This window comes from Talpa occidentalis, unplaced genomic scaffold (assembly GCF_014898055.3).
Source record: "Talpa occidentalis isolate TD23 unplaced genomic scaffold, MPIMG_talOcc4v2.1 talOcc4.15, whole genome shotgun sequence".
Classification (NCBI taxonomy): domain Eukaryota; kingdom Metazoa; phylum Chordata; class Mammalia; order Eulipotyphla; family Talpidae; genus Talpa; species Talpa occidentalis.
In genome coordinates, this window is record NW_023601543.1 from 86385364 (window position 1) to 86408677 (window position 23314).

Below are 23314 nucleotides of genomic sequence, written 5' to 3' on the forward strand. Positions count from 1 at the left end.
CTCGAGGCTGTGGCCCTCCCTCCTGCAGCCTCTGCAGACTGAGCACTGGCTGTGACAGGTCCGAGGGTTGCAGAAAGCTGAGCGTTGGCTGAGGACAGAGATGCCTGCCCTTGAGCTCTAATTACAGGTGTCCAGTTCCAACATAAGTCAGGGGTGCGGAGGAGAGAGCAGTGGGCTCTGCGGGCAATAATTGTCCCCAAGAGAACTGACTCCCGGCCCCCCAGGACAAAGGTTGTGGGTCTCGTTGAGCTCTCCCTGGGGACACGAGCCGCTGGCATCCCATCCAGGGGAAGGGGGAAGTCCCCTTCTCACTGGGGACGCTGGTCACTGCTGTGTTCTTCAGTCAACTTCGCCCACAATCTCTGTCCTTCATACTGAAAATATATATTAGTATACATTTTCACTGGCTTAAAATTAAGTCACAGACAGCCTGGCTCCTACCCTTCAATATTTCAGGCTAGCACATCCTGCATGACCGCCTTGGAATGGCCAAATTCGGGAACTGGGATGTGGAGGGGGTACTGTTATCTCCTACCTGTGCTGCACCGCACTGACTGCCGCGCATGCCCTCATCAACACCGTCTTGTCTGCCCACTGTCCTGCTCTCCCCTCCGGTGACACACCCGCGCCCCAGCCTTGCCTGGATGCCACAGCCTGGCTGCCTCTCACCATCCGCCCCTCTGGTGGCCTCACTTCTACAGTCAGCTGTTAAGAGTGTATTATTGGTTTGGTTTCCGGACTCCTGTTGTTTCTTGATATTGGACATGGAAGTGAGACCACCCAACATTTCTCTTTCTCCTTCCAACTTATTTCACATAGCATCCTCCTCCCCGGTTTCATCCGTGTTGCCACACATCCGTGTTCATCCTTTTTCATAGCTGCATAGTATTCCACCACGAATCTCTACACCACATTTTTCTGGTCTACTCCTGTCCTTGGGCACTTAAATTGTTCCCATAAGTTAGTTTTCTGTAATCGGGCTGCCGCGAACATAGGAGTGCAGATATGCCTTCAGATTAGTGCTTTTGTGTTCTTTGGGTAGATCCCTCGGAATGGAATGTCTGGGTCATGTAGTAGATCCATTTCAAACCAAAAACAGGCTTGGTATCAAAACTCTGTCTAGGGTGAAGATAGCAGTGATAAGATCAGGCTCCGCCTCCTGGGGGGAGAGTAATTATCCTTGGACTCTTTCGGGGAGGGTTGATTTGCAGTGTCGAGGTCCCCAGGCGTGGCAGGACCGTGCCCGGCTGGCATGCTAATCCTCTGTGGCTGAGATGCTGATGATTGTTCAGCTGCACTTCTGTGGGCCGCCTGCCAAAGGGTTTCATTATTTTGGCATGACACCGAGCACTTTTCGACACACGGGATTGTAACAATTTCTATACCAATTTAGAGCTGGAGGGAGGCCATGAATACTTCTGAAGGCAACGCAGTGCACATATTTTAGGAAATACATACATCTACAACACAGAGCCACAGTTTCCCAGGGACGCTCGCTGCTATTCATGCAGAACGTAGGAAAGGAGTTTGGAAACGCGTCTCGACGGTATTAATCCATGCTGTGAGTAGACATACCTGTGTGAAATGAAAAGTTGGATGTTTGGGGGGTGGAACCCAAAGCTTGTTCTTTAAATCCAGGCAGCAATCCAAACAAAAATTAAGTCGAAGCCATTATTTGATTTTTCATTACTCAACAGAAAATATTTCCGTGGAGGCAGAACCGATGTCCTTCGAGACACACACACGCTGCACAAGGGACTTTCTTCTCCTTCCACGTTTGGCCACACAAGAATATTGCCACCTAACAACCATAGCTGCGGGGACTTTGGGCTCAGGATTTGGCACTTTTAAAACAATTACTGGAACGTGCTTGAGAGTCTGGAATTAAAATCTTACTTTCTCCGGAGGGAAGGGGAGAAGTCGGCCTTGAGTAAACACGCAAGAACTGAAATAAATTCTCCCTCTCGGTGCTTGGCAAGCGAGGGGGGCCAGGCTCACCGAGCACCGGCTCTGCAGGTATTTTAAAACATTGCCGTGAGAAAATTAATTTCAAGAGCGTCCTCTCGGGCAAATATGCCATTTGTTTGCGATTCAGAAGGCTTGGTGTGGGGACGTGCAAATAAAACCAGCGTGGGGGAGACGCCTAGCAGGCGGTGGAGGAGGGAAGCTCACAGCCGCAGGGTCCGAGCCCTGTTGGCCTAGACCTGGGTCGCCTTCTCCGCTTCTGTGACCCTCCCCAGGGTCCACGCCGAGCCCCCGGGCGGCCCTGGAAGGGCGTGTGCATCTGGTCACTTTCCCAGCACGCCTGGAAGCTCCAAGTGGCCGCCTGCGTTCCTCTTGGCCACTGTCTGAGGCTCTGCGTCCAGAGTCTCAGATCCTGTAAGCCGGACGGGGAAACCGGCCCGTGTCGAGTCACAGACAGAGCCGTGGACCCGCAGGGAGGGGTTCTGTGGCGTGTCCAGCCCTGGAAGATGCAGGGCTGGGTACCGTGCCATCACGGACGCCTTCCCCCCGCCTCAGGTTCCGTGTCTCCCCGCTGCAGCGTTCTCTGCGTCGCAGTTATTTCCCACTTTCCCCGCGTCTGTCACCAGACACCCCCTCCACTTGAGCCCTGGCCCACCCGGAGGACACTGAAGATACGATTGCTCTGGTTTCGTCAGGATCCACCTCCTCGCCCGACGCTCGTGCTGTCTCCACGCAACGGGGCGAGCGATCTTAAGAGATGTCTGCGGCTCCTCTTGGTTCGGAGAGTTGTCACTGCTTCTTCCCCAAATTCCAGGGGCCGTTCTGCCAGCTTTGTGTCTGCTCCCCATTTAGCAACTGCACAACACACGCCGCTTGCCCCCGATATTGTGGAGCCCCCAAATCAACCGAGAGCTGCCCAAGCCCTTCTCATCCCCCCCAGCTGACCGCCGAGTTCCCGGTGGCCTGACGTGCCCCCCGCCCCCCCGTTCTCCCACGTGGAAACGCTGTCACTTGTTCAGCTTCCCAGGGCACCCTCTTCTCTCGCCTGTTTCATGCTTCATTGGTCTCAGACTAATTTAACTGCTCGCCTTTCTCCCTCGATATCATCTCCAGACAGAAAGAACCTCTGCCACATTCTCCCCCGTCTTGGGAACTGTCTGAGAACTTGGCACGGGCGGGGGAGACTCACATCCGTGGTTGTTGGTTCCGCAGATGATAATCGGAGCGAGTTGACACATATGGGGTGCGGTTGCCTTGCTCTGTGGGGCCTCTGTATCAGCTGAGTATAATTGTGGGTTCTGCTTCCTTCGTTACTGCGCGTGTGTGAACGTTTGAATTTCACGGGCCCCCTTCTTGCTGTGGAGTTGAACGTGTTGCTATTGGGGGCTCGCCTTTCCTTGGCCGTTTGTTTCGGGCGTGTCTGGCTACATGGAAGGTGTGGGGCCTCGGGCGGGCGCTAGTCCACCCAAGCGATATCAATAATCCCCGTCAGCGCTTGGCTCTAAGGCTCGGATCCCTCTGCGGTTGTGATGACTCCAAGGCCTTGGAATCTGCCCCACCTGAGCATTCTGCGCTGGGCTGTTCGGGGGGATCATCATAATTTAGTGACCTCGCAGACTTGCAAAGGGCTTTTTGGTTTCCACATCCCTCCCCTGCATCATCTCGCTAAGCCCGTGTGGGTGGGGCAGAGCTGAGCGGCTCCAAATTCCAGCCCTGCCGCCTCTCCTGGGCCACTTGCTCTGTTTCTCAACCTCTCCACGCTGCACTTCACTCAGGCCAAGTCCCATGCAACGTGCAGACTCCTCAAATGACGAGAGAGATGTGGGAACCCTGGAGGCAAATGCCTGATAATACCTGGTGGCAGAGACGGGGGCCGTGGTCAGAGGAGGGCGGACTCCGCGCTTGTTCTGCGGGGAGGACAGAACAGACTCTCTTTCAGGAAGAAACGTGGTCGTCCGGTGCGGCTAGGGGGACCTTGTGTTTGGGGACGCAGCCCTGAGTCCACTGCTTCGTTGGAAACAACTCCTGCGAGCCTGAAAAAGTTGGTTGGGCGGGATTGGCTGGTTGACCAGATGTTTGGAATGTGAAACCATAGACTTTGGGCTTAATTTGATAATTATTGACTCATTCTCTGCCAGCACAGCCATGTTTTAGAAGGATGATGGGGCCAAAATGCAGGGGAATGTTCACGGATGCAGGTCCCAGCTCTGAGCGGCCTTTGCTGGTGTCCAAGGGGAAGGGATTCTTGCTATTTGGTTTAGAAATCCTCATCCTCAGCACGAGCGCCACTTGCAGCCTGAGGGTCTTGTTTTGTCTTGTGCATGGCAGGGTGTGTGAGTTGCATCCTGGCCTCTACCTCCTGGAAACCAGCACCTCTCCCCAGGTGATCGCCAACTCTGTGCAGAGATTTCCACACGGCCCTGCAGGACTAAGTCAGTCCCATTTTAAAACCTCTCACCTCGTCACTTTATCTAGTTCCCGGTGACCTCAGTAAATTGCAATCAACAAGGATCTGTGCGGTGTCGTGTATGCAGAGCTGGGAGGGTCTGTGTTAACTCCACATCACCCCCTTTAGTCCTGGCAGGTCGCCCTACAACGAGGAGGGGTGAACGGCCGGTGTTTCCTGGACCTTGGGTGAACTCACTGCTGGTCCCTCGTCCGTCACTCCCAGCTGTTGCTAATTTATTGCCTCTCTTCTCATCTCTGCCTCGTCCCGGGAAGGACTGGAGCGTGTCCAGCCTTACTTGTTAGAAAACATTCCCATTTATCACCGTGTGTGTGCAGCACGTGTTAATGGATGACCTCCGAGCAAGTGACCTTGTGAATGCATCTTTCTAGTTTCAAAAATAATGGGTATTTATGTCCTGAGAGGATGCTCTGTGGTTAACTCTCTCAGCTTATTTCTCCCCTCTCTGAAATATGAATTTTTTCTTCATTGGGTTCCAAGCACTAATAGAGGAGGAAGGATTTCAAGCAGCTCATGGTCCTAAAACTCCAGCACCTGAAACGCTTGCTGACCTCCTCCCTTCAGCGGCTGTTTGTGTTATTCTGATGGACGTGACGGTGCTGAGCTGCGAGATGGAGGAACTTGCGAGGCGCTCGTGGCTGGAAGCCGTTTCTCTCATGTCCCCGCCTCTCGTGGAAGAGAGACTTGGGGCTGGCTTTTCTAGGCAAACTAAACTTTATTTCTTTATTGTATCCTTTATTCCTTTCTTGAGTCCATCTTTAAACCTGGAGAAGTGTTTTCTTCTTTTCTGCGAGAGAAGGAGCCGCCATTTTAGCTTCCTCTTGACTCTGGCTGAAATCACTTTTCCTGGCCACGAGGATGATGACAAATACTGAGCACTGGTCAAATTGTCCTGCCAAGGCTTCCCCAGAGGTCTATCCCCCTTCTTGCCAGGTAGCTGTCTCAGAGGACGATTCACTTAAATCTCGCTGTGAAGAGCAGGTGGAGGGGCACCTCGCGACGCCGCAGGCCGGTGCTTATTGGAAATGGTTATGAGGCCTGTTAGCTGCGTGCCCCTGGGCCGTTTTTATTTGCAGTTAATGCTCGGTGTTTCCCGAGACTTGACTTGGAAGCTCCGTGTCCGGGGTGCACCCCGGTTCTTGTGGGGTGCTCTTGCTGTGTCAGAGGGCCCTTCTCCACCTGGGTGGGCTCCTGAGGTGTTTCCCAGAGTCCCGGTTGCTCCCATGCAGCAGACTCGAGAGCAATGAGGCCCAGGGCTTGTGCCTCACCTCGAAGCTTTCGGGGCTCAGGACCAGGTCTTTGAAACACGAGAGGCGAGCTCCGAGGAGCAGGTGCTGCCACACCTTTTGGTTCTGCTCTCTCCCCTCGCCTCCCGGCCACTGTGCCCCTCTGGCCCCTGCTCGCCTCTCTCGCCCTGTAACCCCAGAGATCCCAGTGTCTGCAGCGTCGGGAGGAAGCTGCCGTGTTGACTCCTCCCCTACATAGACGTTGGCTATTTATCCTTGTCGTCCTGACTTGCTTTCTGCTCGGACCCCCTCGAGCTCCTTCCATCTCGCTCTGAGTGGCAGCATCCTGCCCGGCCCTATGGCTGAGCGGGTCCCCTACTGGGGATCGGCCGTGTCTCGATCGAGCCCTTTATACTGGGGGCTCGTGCTGTCCCTGCCGCCGGGGCCAGAGCTGCCGTCAGCATGTGACACAGACTTCTGAGTCGACAGCTCGTGTTCTGGCCGGACGCCCAAGCGTGGGGCTGCTGGGTCGCGGGGAATTCCGATTTCAGTTTATTATTCCCGGGCCGCTGTCCAGGCTGGCTGTGCCAGTTCCCACCAGCAGTGCCCAGGGCTCCCCTCCAGCACCTGTGCTTGGGGGTCTTTTTAATAGGGCCCATGCAAATGGGCGTGAGGTGGTATGTCATCGTGGTTCTTTTTTTAATTTTTATTATTATTTTTTGTATATTTTTTACATTATTGTTCATTTTTAAACAGTGTTTGCTTCTCCCACCCCCTCAGGTGTCGTCCCCAGAGAATTTCCTTCCTCAGTGCACCCGTGCACCATCACCTCAGTCCCCGGTGCTCCTCCTTCCCTCTCTCTGATCCCTCTCCCGCCTCCTCCCCTGCAGGATGTCTCTGGTTTATAATTGTCTGTTTGTTTTTGTTGTGTTTTGTATTGTGATTATTTTTCCCCCGAGTCTTATTTGGTTCCGCTATATTCTTGCTATAAGTGAAACCATCTGATATTTTTCTTTTTCCTTCTGGCTTACTTCACTGAGCATCATTCCTTCTAGCTCCATCCACATTGCTGCGAACGGCATGCACTTATCTTTTTGATGGCTGTGTAGTATTCCATTGTGTATAGAGACCACATCTGCTTGATCCAGTCCTCTATTTTGGGGCATGTGGATTATTTCCAGGTTTTACCTAGAAACTATTTTACTGTAAATAGTGCTGCAGTAAACACAGGGGTAATGAAACAAGGACAGTTTGTTCAATAAATGGTGCTGGGAAAACTGGACCTCCACATGCAAAAGAATGAAACTCGAGCACTACCCCTCACCATGCACAAAAATCAACTCAAAATGGATAAAAGACCTGGACATAAGACCTGAAACCATAAAATATATAGAACAAAATGCAGGTCAAAGACTAAAGACATACCTCTCAGTAACACCTTTAAAGACTCATCACCCAAAGCCAAGAAAGCCAAGGAAAAGATAAACATCTGGGAGTGCATCAAACTGAAAAGCTTCTGCACAGCAGAAGAGTCATTGTGGTTCCGACCTGCCTCTCCCTTGTGAGAATGCTGGTGAGCCTCTCCCATTGTGCTTATCACCTTCCGGACAGCTGTGGGGTGGATTGAGGTTTAATGATTTCTGATGTTTCTCTCTCCCAGTGTCTGGAGCCGTGCAAGGAATCCTGGGACCTCCGGAAGCCACAGTGTCAGAGCTTCTGCGAGGTGAGTCCACGTGTGCTCGACGCTGTGCTGGGGGGTGGCTTGCATAAAGGCACCTGTATATTCCTGTGCAGCACGGAGAGCTCGGTCTCGTTCTGTGTGTGTGTGTGAGAGCGGGAAAGAGAGAGACTCTCTGCCTAAAGAAAGCAACTGTGTGTCCTTGAACCCGGCCGTCCAGCGCTTCCGTTGTTAGCTAATCACACCGAAGGGAATGAACTGTTACCACCTACGCTTAGAAGAGTAGGTGCCTGGGAAGGGGGCCTACTGTCGCCACCCCAACATTCCCCCATGTCTGATACAGGGCACCATAAGTCAGGCCTTCACAGCCCTCACTCAAGGGAGCTGGCACGTTATCCACTGTTTTTTCAAAATATTCGTCTTCTTTGGGGACCCAGTCCCAGCCGTCCGTGGTATTAAACCTGATGTCCTTTACACATCAGTGGCTGCAGACCAGTAGTCACCTGATTAGCTCCTGCATAGCTCATAGGTAAGGGTGACCTGTGGCTGCCTGGCGGTCACCCCACACTGGATGGCCAAGGGAGCACACCTTAGTGAGCTCACAGTGGCTTAGGCCTCGGCGAAGTGCCTTCTCTGCCTCGAGGCCTCGCAAGGCTGAAGTCACAGGTCACCGGGGCTGTGTCCTCATCTGGGGGACCGACTGGGGAGAGTCTGCTGCTGAGCTCAGGCCGATTTTCAAAAACTCTGCTTCCTGGCGGTGGTTGCTAGACTCAGGTTGTCTTGCTGGCCATGAGCTGGAGTCCACTCTTGGCTCCTAGGAGTTGCTTGCAGTCCTGGGCCAGTTCTGGGCCTTGTCGGGGAGGTCCCACATAGGACAATAGGAGACGCCGGGCCTCTAGTGCAGACAGACAGTCCTACAAAACAGCATCTGCTCACCTGCACCTGTTCTATTGGCGAGAAGGGAGTCACATGTGCCCCACCCCATGGCCAGGCACACACAAGAGGAGGCGATTACTCCAGGGCCTCAGTCCACAGGGCTGCCCTAGGCTGCGTTTGATGTGGAAAGCAGATACCAGGAGAGAACTTGGACTTTGAGCAGTGGTGTCTGTGCCATCCACACACAGGTCTATGCTTCAGGATGCACAGGTGAAACTCAGGCTCTATCGTGATGCAGTGCAAATAGATGCAATAGAAACATCAGATAAAACCAACAGCGTGTGAATGGATGATGGCGAGGAAGGCTATAGACGTATAAACTTTTAGACTGCAGTGCTGAGGAGACATCTCTGCTCTCTTTGTCCATCGAAAACAGCCACAAGATGGAAACATACAAATTCTTGATGTTGAATATAGAATAATGTTAATATTTAATAGAAATGTTAAAATTTTAAAAGAAGGGATCTCAGCCCTTTGGCACGTAGGAAAGAGCAGAGGCTCAGAAACAGCCAGCCAAGCGGACGACTCGAGGCACTTTTTCGCGTGGATTCTGCTGACCGTGTGGCCTGTGGCTCAGCTGCCTCGGAGTCTCGGGCCGCTCGGCGCTTGCTCTGGTAATCATGTCATCTCTCCCCCTCCGTGACTCCGGGCTCATCTCTCTCACGCCTCATGCCCGAGAAGGCAGAGGACACCTTCCTTCTCCTGGACAGGAAACCTTTCTCCCGGAAAGTTCAAACGTGCCAGACGCCTCTGTCACGGCCGCTCTCTCTGAAATAACTCCCAGGTCTTCTGGACCACGTCGGGTTTATCCAAGTGGGACTCGTGTGGATAGATTGTGAGCAGCGTGGGCAGGAAAGGTTAATTGAAACCTCAGAGGCGGAAGAGCAGATGCAGGCAATGGGATGGACCTTGTGGGGGGCCCTCACCCCTGGTCGAACACCCCAAGCCTCCCTGTTTCATTTGAGCTGCTTTGATTGTTCTGATAAGTGTATTTTTTGGGGGGCAATAAATGTCTGCTATTGGGTTGAAATAGACTGGACCCCCAAAATTACTAATCCCTGCTTCAGCATTTTTTCTCTCATTTGAGGGAACGTTGGTTAATAACACGGGATAGGTTTTTGGGGGGCAGATGCCTGTGACCTTCTTGTCCCAGTCGTCAGGACTGAAAGCTCTCTAGACTTTGCCCAGTGTTTCCTGGGAGACAAACTCCCCCACACCCACCCTCTCTCCTGACTTGGGGTGTTGGTAACTTCCCTTGCACGCTCATGATCAGGACATAACATTCCCTTGACACAGATTTTTCTTTCACTTTGCAATGCCCCAGTTTGTCTAAAAGTGGGTGATCGCCTCAAAGTTGTCCATCAGCAAAGAAAGAAGGGCTGGAAGACTTCGGGGTGAAGGGATTTATAGTACAAAGCAGACATTTGCTCTTGGCTCCTGGCTCCTAAACCCTTGCAATTTCTAAAGTGAGGAGCCCGAGAGAGAGAGAGTCTTTTTTCATGTGAATGCAGAGACTGTCCATGGAGCCTGAGATTAAAGGGGCTGACTTTTTATTCCTCCCCCAGCCCACGCTCCTGTCCTCTGCCCAGAGGAGAGGCGTGGACAGTGACTACCATCTCACATGGCCAGTGGGTTCACCCTCCTATGGGAAGGGAGCCTCCTTAAAACCCACAGTGGGGAGCAAGTGGGGCTTGGGGGTACTGGAGAGGGCAGGGAAGCTTGAGTTCCGTGAGCTGCCCTGGACTGGCCTCTGAGGTGGGAGGAGCAGTCTTAGGAGGCTAAGCCCCAGGACGGCGGGGCCTGATCTCTGCAGGAGCTCGGAGCCAGAACTGGGTCCAAGAGCGTCAGCACTGTGTAGAGTTCCAGGGCGTCCAGCTGGTGTCAGACGACTGGGTGGAGAGCCCAGTGGGAATCGGGTGCAGACACATAATATCTGTGAAGTTGAAAGGCTCCGTGTTTTCTAGACTGCGATTCTCATCACTGGGATGGGCATGATGATTTTGCAGGGCTGGGCCGTGTTTGCAAATCCTCCAAGCTGCAAACCTATTGGAAACGTCAACTTAGAAATCAAAGCGTAGATAACCACATTTGACAAGTTCAGAATGTGTTCGTTTTTAAAATAGATGATTTTAGACCGTCGATAATTGGATTTTGTTTCACTTTTTTTTTTTTTTTAGGATTTCTAGAACTATGTTTAAAAGTTTTGATACTGATATTATTGGCCATCATCAACTTCAGCTTTGCTGTAAGCCAGGATCTGTGCTAAACGTTTTACGTACTTGATTTGATTTCATGCTTAGGGTAATATTATACAACGGTCACAATTACTAAGCCTCTTGATAGAGCTGAAGAAACAGACTTGCGCAATTCACGTTGTCCTGAAATCATACAGCTGCTGAATGAGCTTCCCGGCTGCTTGCAGTCCTTTCTAGAATATTCCTCTGTCCTTAACCACAGAACTCATCCTCAGTGTTGATGGCTTGTCTTCAAAGTCTTCTTTCTCCTTATATGACTTTTTTTTTTTTACCGGATGGGACATCCATGTCTCCCTGCGCCTGCCTTTAAGATGGTGACATGCTAGGCATGTCCAGGGCCCCCGTGAGCCCAGTGCAAGAACTGAATAGGTGGTTAAACCAATGAAAACCCTGACTCTTCAGCAGTTTTTGGATTCTGGAATTAATTACACACCCGAGGATTAATCATATACTCAAAATGAGCAGAAAAACAGGACAAGGAAAAGGAAGTCAAGAGGATACAGGATGACTGTAATTGAATAAGCGGGGCATGGAATCATAGGAAAACCACCTTCCTACTTCTCATGTTTCCGGTTTTCTCCTAATTCTTTATTATTCATGACGAAGGTCAGCATTTGCCTGGGAACCAAATTAATTGCAATCACATCTAATTAATTCGTAGGCATAATGGCATTTCCAAACAAATGATAATTGCATTTCCAGGCATAAATTAGAAACATGTCAACCGAGAAAGCGTTCTTTTCTATTTCATCCTTTTAGTATTAGGTATTTAGGGGCCTTCTTTGAGAGATGAAACTGACCATTTATTTTCAATGGCATCTTTATTTTTTTTTTTTTATAAAATCTTTAAAGACGAATGTAACAAACTACCTAGGTGAGTAAAACCAAATTGTGATGACAGGTCCTTCCTACCATCCACAAGTAGCCACAGTTCTCTCTGCAGGGGAGAGTTAACATAGCTAACCTACAGCTGCTTAGGAATTCCTAATGAGACATTTAGTCTATAGAGTTGTAGACCCACATTAGTAAACATCATCATTTTTTTAATTGTAATGGTGGTGGTGGTGATCATGGCAATAGTGGGGACAGTAGTGATGGTGGTGGATGATGCTTTGGTGGTGATAGTGGTGGTGATGGTGATTGTGAGGATGATGGTGATGATAGTGGTGTTGGTGGTGATCATGGTCATGGTGTTGATAATGGTGATGATGCTGGTGTTGATGGTGATAATCATGATGGTAGTGGTGGTGTTGTTGATGATGGTGGGTGATGATGATTGTGATGACGGTATTGATGGTGATGATGGTGATGATGATGGTGATGGTGATGGTGGTGATGATGGGAGTGGTGTTGATGATGCTGGTGTTTTGGTGGTGATGGTGGTGATGATTATGATGATGGTGATGATAATGGTGTTGGTGGTGATGATGGTCATGGTGGTGATAATGGTGATGATACTGGTGTTGATGGTGATGATCATGATGGTAGTGGTGTTGATGATGGTGGTGGTTGTTGATGATGGTGATGATGATGATTGTGATGACGGTATTGATGGTGATGATGGTGATGGTGGTGATGATGGGAGTGGTGTTGATGATGCTGGTGTTTTGGTGGTGATGGTGGTGATGATTATGATGATGGTGATGATAATGGTGTTGGTGGTGATGATGGTCATGGTGGTGATAATGGTGATGATACTGGTGTTGATGGTGATGATCATGATGGTAGTGGTGTTGATGATGGTGGTGGTTGTTGATGATGGTGATGATGATGATTGTGATGACGGTATTGATGGTGATGATGGTGATGACGACGATGATGATGGTGGTGGTGTTCGTGGTGATGATGGTGATGGGAGTGGCCTTGTTGATGAAGGTTGTGGTGGTTATGATGGTGGTGATAGTAATGGTGGTGGTGCTGGCAATGGTGCTGAGGAAGAACACGCTTCAGATGATTCTGTATTCAAAGTCGCACTTCTCTCTATTGCCAGGAGCAGGAAGAGCTCACACATTTTCTCAAGATGGTTACCGCCATCCCCACATTTTCCCTGACCTGTACACATTGTTGTCCTCATTCCATTCACCTGGTAAATTATGATGAAGCTGTGATGCTGAACATGGAGAAGGACCTTGAGCACAAATACCATAAACCCTTCGGTGAAGAGTCAGACCAGTATTACTTTTCAACCCAAACCAGAATAATTGTCCTAGAGAAATGAGGGACAGCATTGAGATGTGCCTTCATTGCATAGAAACCATAGAACAGGGAAACACAACTCCCGGAAGATTATTGGACCAAATCCACATTTTTCCTCAGTCTAAGTTTTTGAACTGCTGTGAAGAGCCTCTTAGAAAAACATGGGTTTGGTATAACCCAGCAGAGCCAGATTTCATTCCTTGAGTCTTTGAGAATTTTGTCACAATAGCAGAAGGATTTTGAAGTGGTGAGGCTTAAGCTGGCAGAGGTAGGGGAAGGAAAAAGGCTCCACTTCCTCCCGTTTCTCCTGTTATACCTTGTTCTCCTACGGGAAGGAGTCTTAGCTCAGATACCTGGTGCAGGTGAAGCCACGGATTCCCAAGCAGCAGACAACACTAGCCAGACTCCATGCAGTGACTCCTACCTGGGCAGGGCTCATGATTTCAGTCATGAATATTTTCTTTCAACTCACAGAACGCACGCATTTCCTCGTTACACATCGCCACCGTCCCTCTTTGATGACTGACTTAGGTCTGGGCCTAAGTTTGCAACTTCAAAAGCCAACCGAGGAAAACACCTCTCCCGTAAAATGAGCTGTGAAATTGAATCCAAGAGAAAGGCTTGAGAGTTGATGATGCTTCAAATGTTTAGAAAGGTGCTTGTTTTTTAGATGAACAAGCAGCAAGTGTGTGGTAATTCTACACTGAAATGAGGCCCTTTCTCTCAACTTCACCTGCAAAGTTCTTAAATGGAGACGCTTGTCATGGAGCCAATTCGTAGGACTTCCAAATTTTATGTCTAATTAAGTCATCTTTGTCTGGCATCCACAATTCTAATCCGAACCTGGAAATTGCCTTTTCCAGTCGTGTTTCCCAGCTTTCCCCTTTTCTCGATTCATCTCAGAGGGGGAGACCCTTCCTTCGATTTCACTGTCAAGGGGATTGGGGCCGGCTGGGCAGCAAATCAATAAGCTGGCGACGCAGCCTGGTCTGCTGGAGAACAACCTTCACTGAGGTTGCGTGAATCCACACGGGATAGGAACAATTTCTAGTTCTCGCAGGGACATTTTAAAAATTGTGGTAAAAATACACTTAGTATTTGCCTTCTTTACTCACGTGGGTTTTTAATTCAACAGTGTTGGGGGAAAGACCAGGAGGAGCTCAAGAGAGCTGTTTCTTTCTCTTCTTGTACGTATATTTTACATCCTTCTTCCTTTTTGCAGAGTCTGCTTGCTCCTTGCAGGTGCCGTCCCCGCGAAATTCCCCGCCAAGTCCCCCGTGACGACCACCGCTGTCCCCTGGGCTCACCCCGCCCCTGTTTTGACCCTCCCCGTCCCGGGCAGAATGCCTCTGATGTATAGTTGCCTGTTGATTTTGATTTTTAATTTATTATAATTACTTTTTTCCCCCGATCCTGTATTTCGTTCCTCCACATTCCTCCTTGAGAGAGCAGTTTCTGCGGGGGAGGGACCTGAGACTCTGGGGGCTTAAACAGGAGACTCTGGGGAACTGGCACAGACATTGGTGCTTCCTCTCTGCTCCCCCCTCTCTTCCTGTCCTTAGCACACCTTGACCCTTGTTTAAATACGCTCAGGTGAGCAGCCTCGACCTCCAGTAACCCTGCCCTGGCCAGGCTCCCTGGTGTCTCCTGCCTGCGTGCGGGGTCAGACCCCGTGGGCAGTGAGCAGCAGAGAGATGTGGCTGGCAGGTGTCACCAGCTGCTAGAGGCCACGGTCCTGACTGAGCAGCCATGGGGGCAGGCCTTACCTGGGCTTGTCCAGGTGTGACCAGGTGTTGCTAGGTGTTACAGGTAGCCATCGGTGTCACCAGAGAGCACCATCTGACCGAGCACAACAGGCAGCACATGGGCAGGTCTCCCAGGTGTGCTCCAGGTGTTGCAGGTAGTGCAGGTGTCACCAGGTGCCACCAGGTGTGGAGTGCCATCTCCAGGCCTCCATGAGGAACATCCTGAGGCCCCCAGATGGAGGTCACCAATTACCTGGCGGCACCCTGCACGGGGGTGGCAGCCTCTGCGGGGCGTGACTGTCCACCTGCCTTGCAGGCCACGCAGAGTCAGAACTCGTGGGTCCTGCTCCGGTAGGGACGGGGCACAAACCGCCCCTCTTTGGGGGAACGAAAGCAAGTCTGTTTATTTGCAGCCGCCGGGGTGGGGGACCTGCGGGGCTGTTGTGACCTGCGCCCCAGCCCGGGCAGCAGGCCAGGACGCTCACACAGCTCACGCCTGCTCTCCCCCAGCCTCTGTTCCCCAAGAAGAACTACGAGTGTGTGACCAGCTGCGAGTTCCTCAAGTACATCCTGTCGGTGAAGCAGGGCGAGTGCCCGGGCCCCGAGAAGGCCAGCGGCTTCGCGGCCGCCTGCGTGGAGAGCTGCGAGGTGGACAGCGAGTGCGCGGGCGTGAAGAAGTGCTGCTCCAACGGCTGCGGCCACACCTGCCAGCTGCCCAAGACGCTGTACAAAGGTAAGGCGCCCCGGGCCAGGGCCTCCCCGCGGGCCAGCACAGGGGCCGCCTCGGCCAGCACCTGGACTGGGCGTCTGCATGGAAAGCAGCCCCAGGAGACCATCAGGTCCATTGTTTTACCATTAGCGGGTTGGATGGTTTTTCTCCAGGGAGGCTCAGTGAGATGCCGGGGAGATTTACGTCATGGAAAAGTAGGCTGGGGGCGGGGACACTTGAAATCACGGGGGTTTCTGTGGCCTCGGGGAGCGCTAACTTATTTGCCAAACCAGGACAGGGAAGCCCTGTTAGGGCCCTGGTGGCCTTGAGATATTTTGATGACCATCGTGAGACCTAGATAGAGGCTGTGCCTCTCCCAGCAGACGGGCCTCGGTTTACCCAGCGGGGCACTGACCGGTCTCCGCATCCATGTGTGTCCTGTAAATGAGACGGAGCTTCTTGATGCCAAGCTGTTGTGTGTGGACCTCGGGAGGTGGAGCCCAGCTGTGTTCGCTCTGTCTGTCTCCCTCTCTCTGCTACTTGCACACGTCAAATAGATGTTATTCCTAAATAGTCATTTTTAAAAACTCTGCCTGAAATAATAATCACCAGCAGTGCTGATTTTGAATGGTCTGATCTCCATCACTGTGTTCTCACCCTCCTGCATGTCCCGTCTCCTGGCAGTTCATCATCCCTGGGGATTATTCTCCTCAGTTTACCTTTTTTGCCTAGAATCCTGGGAAAACTGGCATACATATTACTATTGAAATAACTGCTGTTTTCCTCTTCCTATCAAGTGACTTTTGTTCTCTAAATGGATCAAAGGATTCATTGTTTTCATTCGCTTTGGTATCAACTACATAAAGCCACTCGTAAAATCCCGAAACTGCTGAATTTTTAAAAGCCGATTAGTAGGAAACCTTTTCTGAGATGGTGGATCGTTTGCTGTGGAGGTCAACAGCATCGACCCACAAAAAAGAGGGTGCTTTCACCATCATGCCTGGAAAGCCACTTGCAAAACCTTCAGTGTGGGAGAAGCTGGGCATATAAACAGGGACTATAAATGAAAATATTATTTGTATAGAAAAGCAGTGAAGAGTCCGAGTTTCAGGTGTGCCTGCTGGACCGGGAATGCCGGGCGTGGGGTCGGAAGGCCGGTGTCGGGGAGCACTAACCAAATGACTCCTGCAGTGGAAATCCTTGCTGGACTGCTGTGCGGACGGATCTCCTTGGGAAGTGTCAAACTCTCTCTTTTCCTCAAGTAGCTGTTTGCTTCGATTTGGGGCCGGGAGAGCGGTTCAGAGAAAGCAAACCCCACACGGAACATGATGTCTGCATGTCGTTGTTTTGACAGAAGCATACACACGTCTCTGTTACATGTAACTGCGTCCACATGTATGTGTATAAATACTACACGGTGTGTGTGTGTCATCGTCCGCTTGCTTTCTTCAAGCCCCTCAAGGAAGGCTGGCTTCCCTGTCCTGGTTTGGCAAATAAGGTAGCGTGTGGAACCAGGAGGGGCTAGTTTTGGACCTGTCGAGTCTCTGGATGCGGCCGTGGGTCATCTTTGTGCTACCAGGTTTCCTTCTCAACATCAAATCTCCGGATCAAGGCCCCAGACAAATGATGTGAATAATTGCTGCCCTCTCTGCCTCTCGGGTCTTTGCTAATGTTTTTTAATCTGCTACTGCTGACTTAGCGATTGTTTCTATTGTAGATCAATTAAAACATGTATCAGTAGCTACTATTTTTGGCTTACCGAGATCACTGACTTCTCAGTTGCTTGGCCTTATGGAACAACATGCAATTTTTCCCATTGAACTTAATGGCCAGCTCGTGTATAAAGTTGACGTGTTTGAATTAGATGTAGAAAGGATATTAGGAAGAGCCCCATTCTGTGGCACCAGGACGGACACCCTAAATTCCTCCTCTGGCCCTCACTCATTGATTATCTCCCAGGTAGTCACTCTAGAGAAATGCTGGCAAGCACTTTCTCAATTTTCCTCCTATTTTAATGTAAAAGACATTTATAGGGTCAGGACTGGCCACAGTGCAGGTTTTCTAAGATCCAGCAGACCAGGTAAAGGAGGAGTCAGAGTCCTCAGTGGTTTTTTTTTTTTTTTTTTTTTTTTTTTTTTTTTTAAAGAGGCATGTATTTTTATTTATTTATTTGTTTGTTTGTTTGTACATGCACTGGGTACAGTCAGAAGCGCGGGAGGGTGAGAGAATTCACCAGAGCCAGAGCGGGGAGCAGAGCAGGCAGAAGGACCGAAGGACACTGCTGAGGGGAGCAGCGGGCGGCAGGAGAGGTCTGCGCGCCATGCGGGACCCTCCTCCGGTGGCCGGGGAGCAGCCGGGGATCGAACCGGCGCCGCAGAGGCCGCGGGCAGTTTCGCAACCCAGCGCTCAACCGCTGCGCCACCGGGGAGGCCCCTCAGTGGTTTTTTGCAGGTCTTTTATTGGGGTTCACCAGGCATATGGCAGGCAGGGGAGCTGGGGGGCCGGGAGGCTGCAGGCCTCCCCAGCCCCCAGCAGTTCTTCACTCTATCTGGGCTCTCCGGCCTTCTCTGTCTCTCGGCTTCTGCTGCTCCTCTCTTGGCTTCTGCTGGCGTCCCCATGACACCCTCTTAAAAGCCCAGTCTCAGCCCAGGTGAATCCCATCTACCTAGGCCCACACCCTACTCCAGGTGCTGCCATCAGGCATGCACTCAGGACCGCAGGGTTCCGTCATCTCTCCTGATGGCGGGAGGGCAGAAAAGCCTGATACCTTTTACCTCACCCTGCAACATTGAAGTCACGGTGTCTGCAAGTCCCAGTACATTTCTGTTCAACTGGCATTTAAGGAACGTTTCAGAGGGGTATTGAGAGCCTGGCGTCAGTTATGGTCCATCCTGGGCACAGGCTTCGAGTAAGTATGACTCCGATCTATCTGGGCATCAAACACACCCCCAGATGAAGGGGCAGCTGGCTTTCTTGACGTTTGCATTTAAATTGCATGTCCCATCCCCTGTCCTAGCTTTCTTTGTGTTGCTTATTGGGGTCATTAAAACAAAAGCTGTACATGTAGAAACACAAAAGATCTGACACAATTCACTGTCTCCGTGAATATCTTAACATCTGAAATATTAAATTTCAGGACTGCAAAGGTGGACTCAGGACGCCTTCCACAATCAGTTCTTAGCGTTTCCAGCACAGGGCCAGCACCTGCTGTGATGGAAGCAAATTCCTTCCTGCCCATGAGCTTTGGGGAGCCCTGGCTGGTTGTTGAGCTCTCGGAGACCCCGTCTTCAAGTTTTCACGACGTTTGGGCTTGTAGCTATTGTCACATGAATGACCCAAACTGACCCTGACCCCGGCAGCCAGCCCTGAACACGGAGAGTGTATTTTCCATGTTTTTTGAAGCCCAGGTTTCTGTTCCTTTGGTTTTGCCAAAACACGCATTGCATTGTAAAGAGAGAGGGACCGACGTTGTCACATGCCGGGAGATGTCACGGCAAGGCGTCTTTTGGATTTCTGCATAAAAGAAGTTTCGATTTCACATGACTCATTTGCTCAAGATAATTAGAAGGGAACAGGCACCATCGGCATCACAGAGCTGTCTGCGGCAGCGCTGCGAGCACATCTGGCTGTGTGAGTGGGATGTGCGGGTCAAGCGGAGCAGACTCGGCCGGGAGGGGGTGCAGGTCAGGGGTGGGGTGCTCAGCCCACCTGCACACAATTACTGCGAGTGCCGAGTTCCTTCCAATCAAGGGCGCCGGCAGGGCCTGATGTACAGCAGATGCCGCGTTTCCCCGCATGCAAATCAGAAGAAGATCGTGCATCAAATGCCAGAGATTTCTAAAGGAAGAAATTTGAACTGACATCGCCCTGGTACTCCTCCTGTCGGATTAAAACTTTGAGTAGTTGAATGACGTTGGAGATTAAAAATACCTCCTAGGTGGGGGCTGGGGGCCGGGGTTGGCTTCTGAGCAGCTCAGGTTACTTCAGCAGCTGGAGATTGATGTGGGGATTATACCTGGGGGAGCGGAGGGGAAGGTGGGCTGGGAGGCTCCGAGAATGAGCCGCGTGAGTAGAAAGAACGGACTGTCATCTCCCCTCCTCCGCGCACCAAGCAAGCCGGCGATTTGCTCTCTTGATGGATCAAAGGCTCCCCTCTCTTCCCGAATCGGCAGAAGTATTTGTCCACCGCCTGCCCGCCCATCTTGAATCTAGAGGGACAGGAAATGCTCCCTTTGTCCTGCTCGGGTATCAGCACTCTCAGCGAATTTGGTGCCTTCTTGGATTCACCTGAAGTGAAGAAAGAGCTGCTTATGGATTAAAGCTGATCCCTGAGGAACTCTGCAGCTTCCGCCAGCTGAGGAATAGGCAGAAGTGTCCGTTCTCCATGCCGTAAAAGATTCCAGCTCCTCACATTTTTTTTTAATACTATTTTTCTTAACATTTTTTAAATATGGTTTTTCTTTTTAGAAAGTGAGGGTAGGGCCTCCCTGGTGGCCTTGGGGTTGAGTCTCAGCTTTGTCGCCACAGCGGCCTGAGTTCGATCCCCGGCCTGCCAGGAAGAAACCCCCGGGGCGCAGCAGACCTCTCCTGGCTCCCGGCTGCTCCCCTCAGCAGTGGATTTCAGTGGCTCCACCTGTTGTGCTCCCCACTCTGCCTCTGGGGAATCCTCACCCCCCACACACACACCTCTGGCCTGCACCCCAGCTCTTCTACACACAAAAAAAATTTAAAAAAAAAAGAGTGAGAGTAAATGTTCGACTAGCGTTGATGGGGAAGAACACGCGTGTGCCCTTGGAGGCGCATGTGGTGGAGATACCTGCGCTCGGCCTCCTCTCTCCCCTACGGGGTTCAAGCGGAGGGGGTTGCCACGGTCACGGCGGTGGGCAGAATGCCCCGGGAGCCCCCGTCTGCTCAGCGGCTGTCTTGAGGGAACAAGACTGGAGTAGGCCCTTCCTGCGGGAAACATTCATTGAGCGTTCGGCGTTGTGACCCGTCCCTCGGCGGGCACTGGAGAAGGGACCCAGGTAGCCGCTGCAGCGACACCTGCTCCATCAGAGGCTGTTCGTGCAGGCCCGTCGGGAGCATGTTTGGGACCTGAGTGTGCCGGTCCCGACGGTGCCCGGACACAGTCACCATAGAGACGGGGATGCAGGACTTGCCGGAATCGCCCCGCGTGGCGGAACACAATCTCAGGAGGTCCAGGAGCACGTCAGAAAGGTCCTAAGACCCCTCAGCTCTGCCAACGGGGTTGTCAGGTTGTCGGGGGAGACGCATTTGATCTGGAGAAGCTCGTCCTGAGCTCGCGTCCCAGCTCCAGAGCAAACGGCTTCATCTCCCTCCGACTCCCCGGTGCTCCAGGTGCCTGGGGTTACGTCCACCTGCGTCGTGAAGTCACAGGAGGGGGGGTAGGTGACACAGCTGCTCGGTCCAGGGCCCCAGAACCAGGTCTCCCCCATCTGCACCACATCCACCCAGGCGGCTTCTAAATGAGCCCCGGCCGGCCGGCTCCGAAGCAAGACTTGGCGTGAACTGGGGTCAGCATGAACGAGTTGAAACCCTGCCCCGTCGCGTGCCGGCTCTTCCTTTGCGTCCACACGTTTTCCAGGATCCGCTGCGTCAGCCCAAGGAGAGGACAGAGAAGCACAAGGCTCCAAGCTAAGGTTTGGGAACAAATTGTCAAAGCTTTAGGCCAAAGCGCGTTCTCGGCACAGAACGAGGCTCGTGGCTTTGAGGCGTTGAACGCCGCGTTCCGTTCTCAGCCACCAGCGGGTTCACTTACTTTCCCGTCTCCGGTCACTCTTACAGCTTTGTTTGAAAATTCCCTTTCCGTGACGGCTGAGAGCCTGAACTGCGGTTCCTAGATCTCGCTCGGCAGCCACGCGGAGCTGCCGGGGAGCCAAACCGGAGTGATGAGCCACTTGAGGATGCACACGTGGGAGGGGCTCTGGGCGCCAGGCACTCGCTCAGGCCAGACCCGAGCGTTATAAACTCATCCTTTTCCGATTTCAAACCTAAGTCTACACGGGATGGGCCCCAGCAATCAACGGGGGCCTCCCTAAGACTCAGACTTTGGAAATCAGCCCTCCACTGTACGGGAGACTCCGCTTTATGATGTCTCCCTCCAGAGAGAGAGTCCCTGAGCCCAGAGACGTCTTCTGGAGCCTTCCTCCTGCTTCTGCTCCTTTCCAGCCCCCGCGCCAGGTTCTAATCGACGCGTTTGTCCGGCAGGTGTCCCCCTCAAGCCCAGGAAAGACCTTCGCTTTACAGAACTGCAGCCCGGACAGCTGGAGATCAGGTGGTCCTCGAAATTCAATATTTCCATCGAGCCGGTGATCTACGTGGTGCAGAGACGGTGGAACTACGGCATCCACCCCAGCGAAGACGACGCCACGCCCTGGCAGACGGTGGCCCAGGTGAGTCCTTGGGCGCTGCGGGGACCGGCTGTGCAGGTAGGTAGGCGTCCTCGGCTGCGGTCGCGTCCCCTTGCAAAGAGGAATAGTCAAAACAATAAAGGTTTCCTTGTAAGCTGCTGTGAGGAGGACAAATAATACACACATTGGCACAAATATTTAAGAAAACCCTTATTATATTTTTCCTTTGCATCCATTTGTTTTTTTTTTTTTTGTTTGTTGGTTTTCACAACAATGGGTCAAGAAGGAAATGATTATCTACATTTTACCAAAAAACAAAGGAGGTCCACATTGAGAGGCCAGCCAGAGGTATTTGTATTGTGCATCGAAACCTGGTAGGAAATACTTGGCTCTACTATAGCCCCACGACTCCTGCTCACCTAATGTGTGCTCTGCGTGTTGCACATGGACAGGGCATCAGACAGGTGACAGACATGGCGGCGACAGGTCCGCAGCTCTGTGATGGGACATCTCGGGGCATCGCGTTTGTCCTGCCTCCCATCATCTGCTTGACCGCAGACAAATTACATAATATTTCTGAACCTCAGTTTCCCCCGGGACAAAAAAAAGATAAACCTCATTCCCCTGGTTTATTGAACAAATGCACGCAATTACCAGTATCCCGTGAGCGAGCGTGTGACCGTGGACTCTGAGTGAATGACGCTTGTGAGCCGTCAGATGACAGTTGTGGGAAGCATCTCTCTCCTACCATTTTTATAATCAGCTTGCGTTTAACATTTTATACCTCTATTTGGGTTCAAAGCTATGAGAGTTCCAGTGCCAGGGGTTCCCTGCATTTGCTAAACAAATAAAAATGCAAGAATGGCGATGTACACAGTGGGGGCACTGCCGGCTGAAGAAGGAAACTTTTACAGAAGACATGTGTCACGTGCCCACTTGTGCCAAGGGTTGTGAAAGCGATGAGAATAAAGTGTGTCTGCGGGGCCTGGAGCTGCCCTTGGCTGACCCTGCTGAGAGCACATGTGCACGGAAGATCATTTTCTAACCTGAGGGTTCCAGTTTCTTCCTCCGAGAGTTTGAGAAAAATTCTAAAGCAAGGCCAGCGAGGCAGACCAGACGCAGCCCCTCCGCTGGAGAGTCCGGTCACCGCACACCGAGCCTCTCTCTTTCTCCTGTGTGGACACCCCCGCTCCACACCAGGGCCTTCGGCGCTGGACGCAGACTCGAACCTCAAAGCTCCCGAGCGGGAAGTCGCCACCAGCTCGTAAATCTCGGCCAAGATTTGCCGGCTTCAGGACTGACCCGCCAGCTGCCTGGCGGGGGCTCCGGAGTTTATCTTGCAGAGGGGCTTCCTCTTCTGTCCTGTCGATGAGAAAAGCAAACTATTTTCTTTCTTTTTAAGAGCTGCTAAATGCACTGCCAGCTGTGAGAAAAGACACGGGCTTAGAAAAAATAAATTCTCAACGTGAAGTTGCCTCATGCGCTTCCAGAATCAAAATGCCTTCCGCACATGTGTGTCCAGAGGGAAAAGATCGCACCTTAAGTTGCTCAGATCACTTGGCTGCGAGGGTAGGATTCCCACATTTATTTGGAATGAGTTTCAGTGTTCGGGTGTTTGGAAGAGCAATTCGGTTCTTTGTTGTGCTCAGTCGCAGGATCTCAAAGTCGAGCAACATTCAACTCATTGACACGCCCCCAAGTGAAGGAGAAGTTTGATGGAAAGACACATCTTACACTAGAAAAGTTAAGGCTGGTCGAACAAATTT

General features: G+C 51.6%; 1 protein-coding gene across 2 annotated transcripts in view; it reads left to right on the top strand.

Annotated features, from left to right (window-relative positions):
- Positions 1-23314, top strand: part of ANOS1 (anosmin 1) — a 254317-nt gene that overhangs the window by 209459 nt on the left and 21544 nt on the right. For both annotated transcript variants that reach the window (XM_054695862.1, XM_037512734.1), the window contains 3 exons: positions 7319-7381; positions 14979-15201; positions 21406-21590. In XM_054695862.1, the coding sequence (XP_054551837.1) occupies positions 7319-7381; positions 14979-15201; positions 21406-21590 (471 nt within the window). The remainder of the gene's footprint in view (positions 1-7318; positions 7382-14978; positions 15202-21405; positions 21591-23314) is intronic.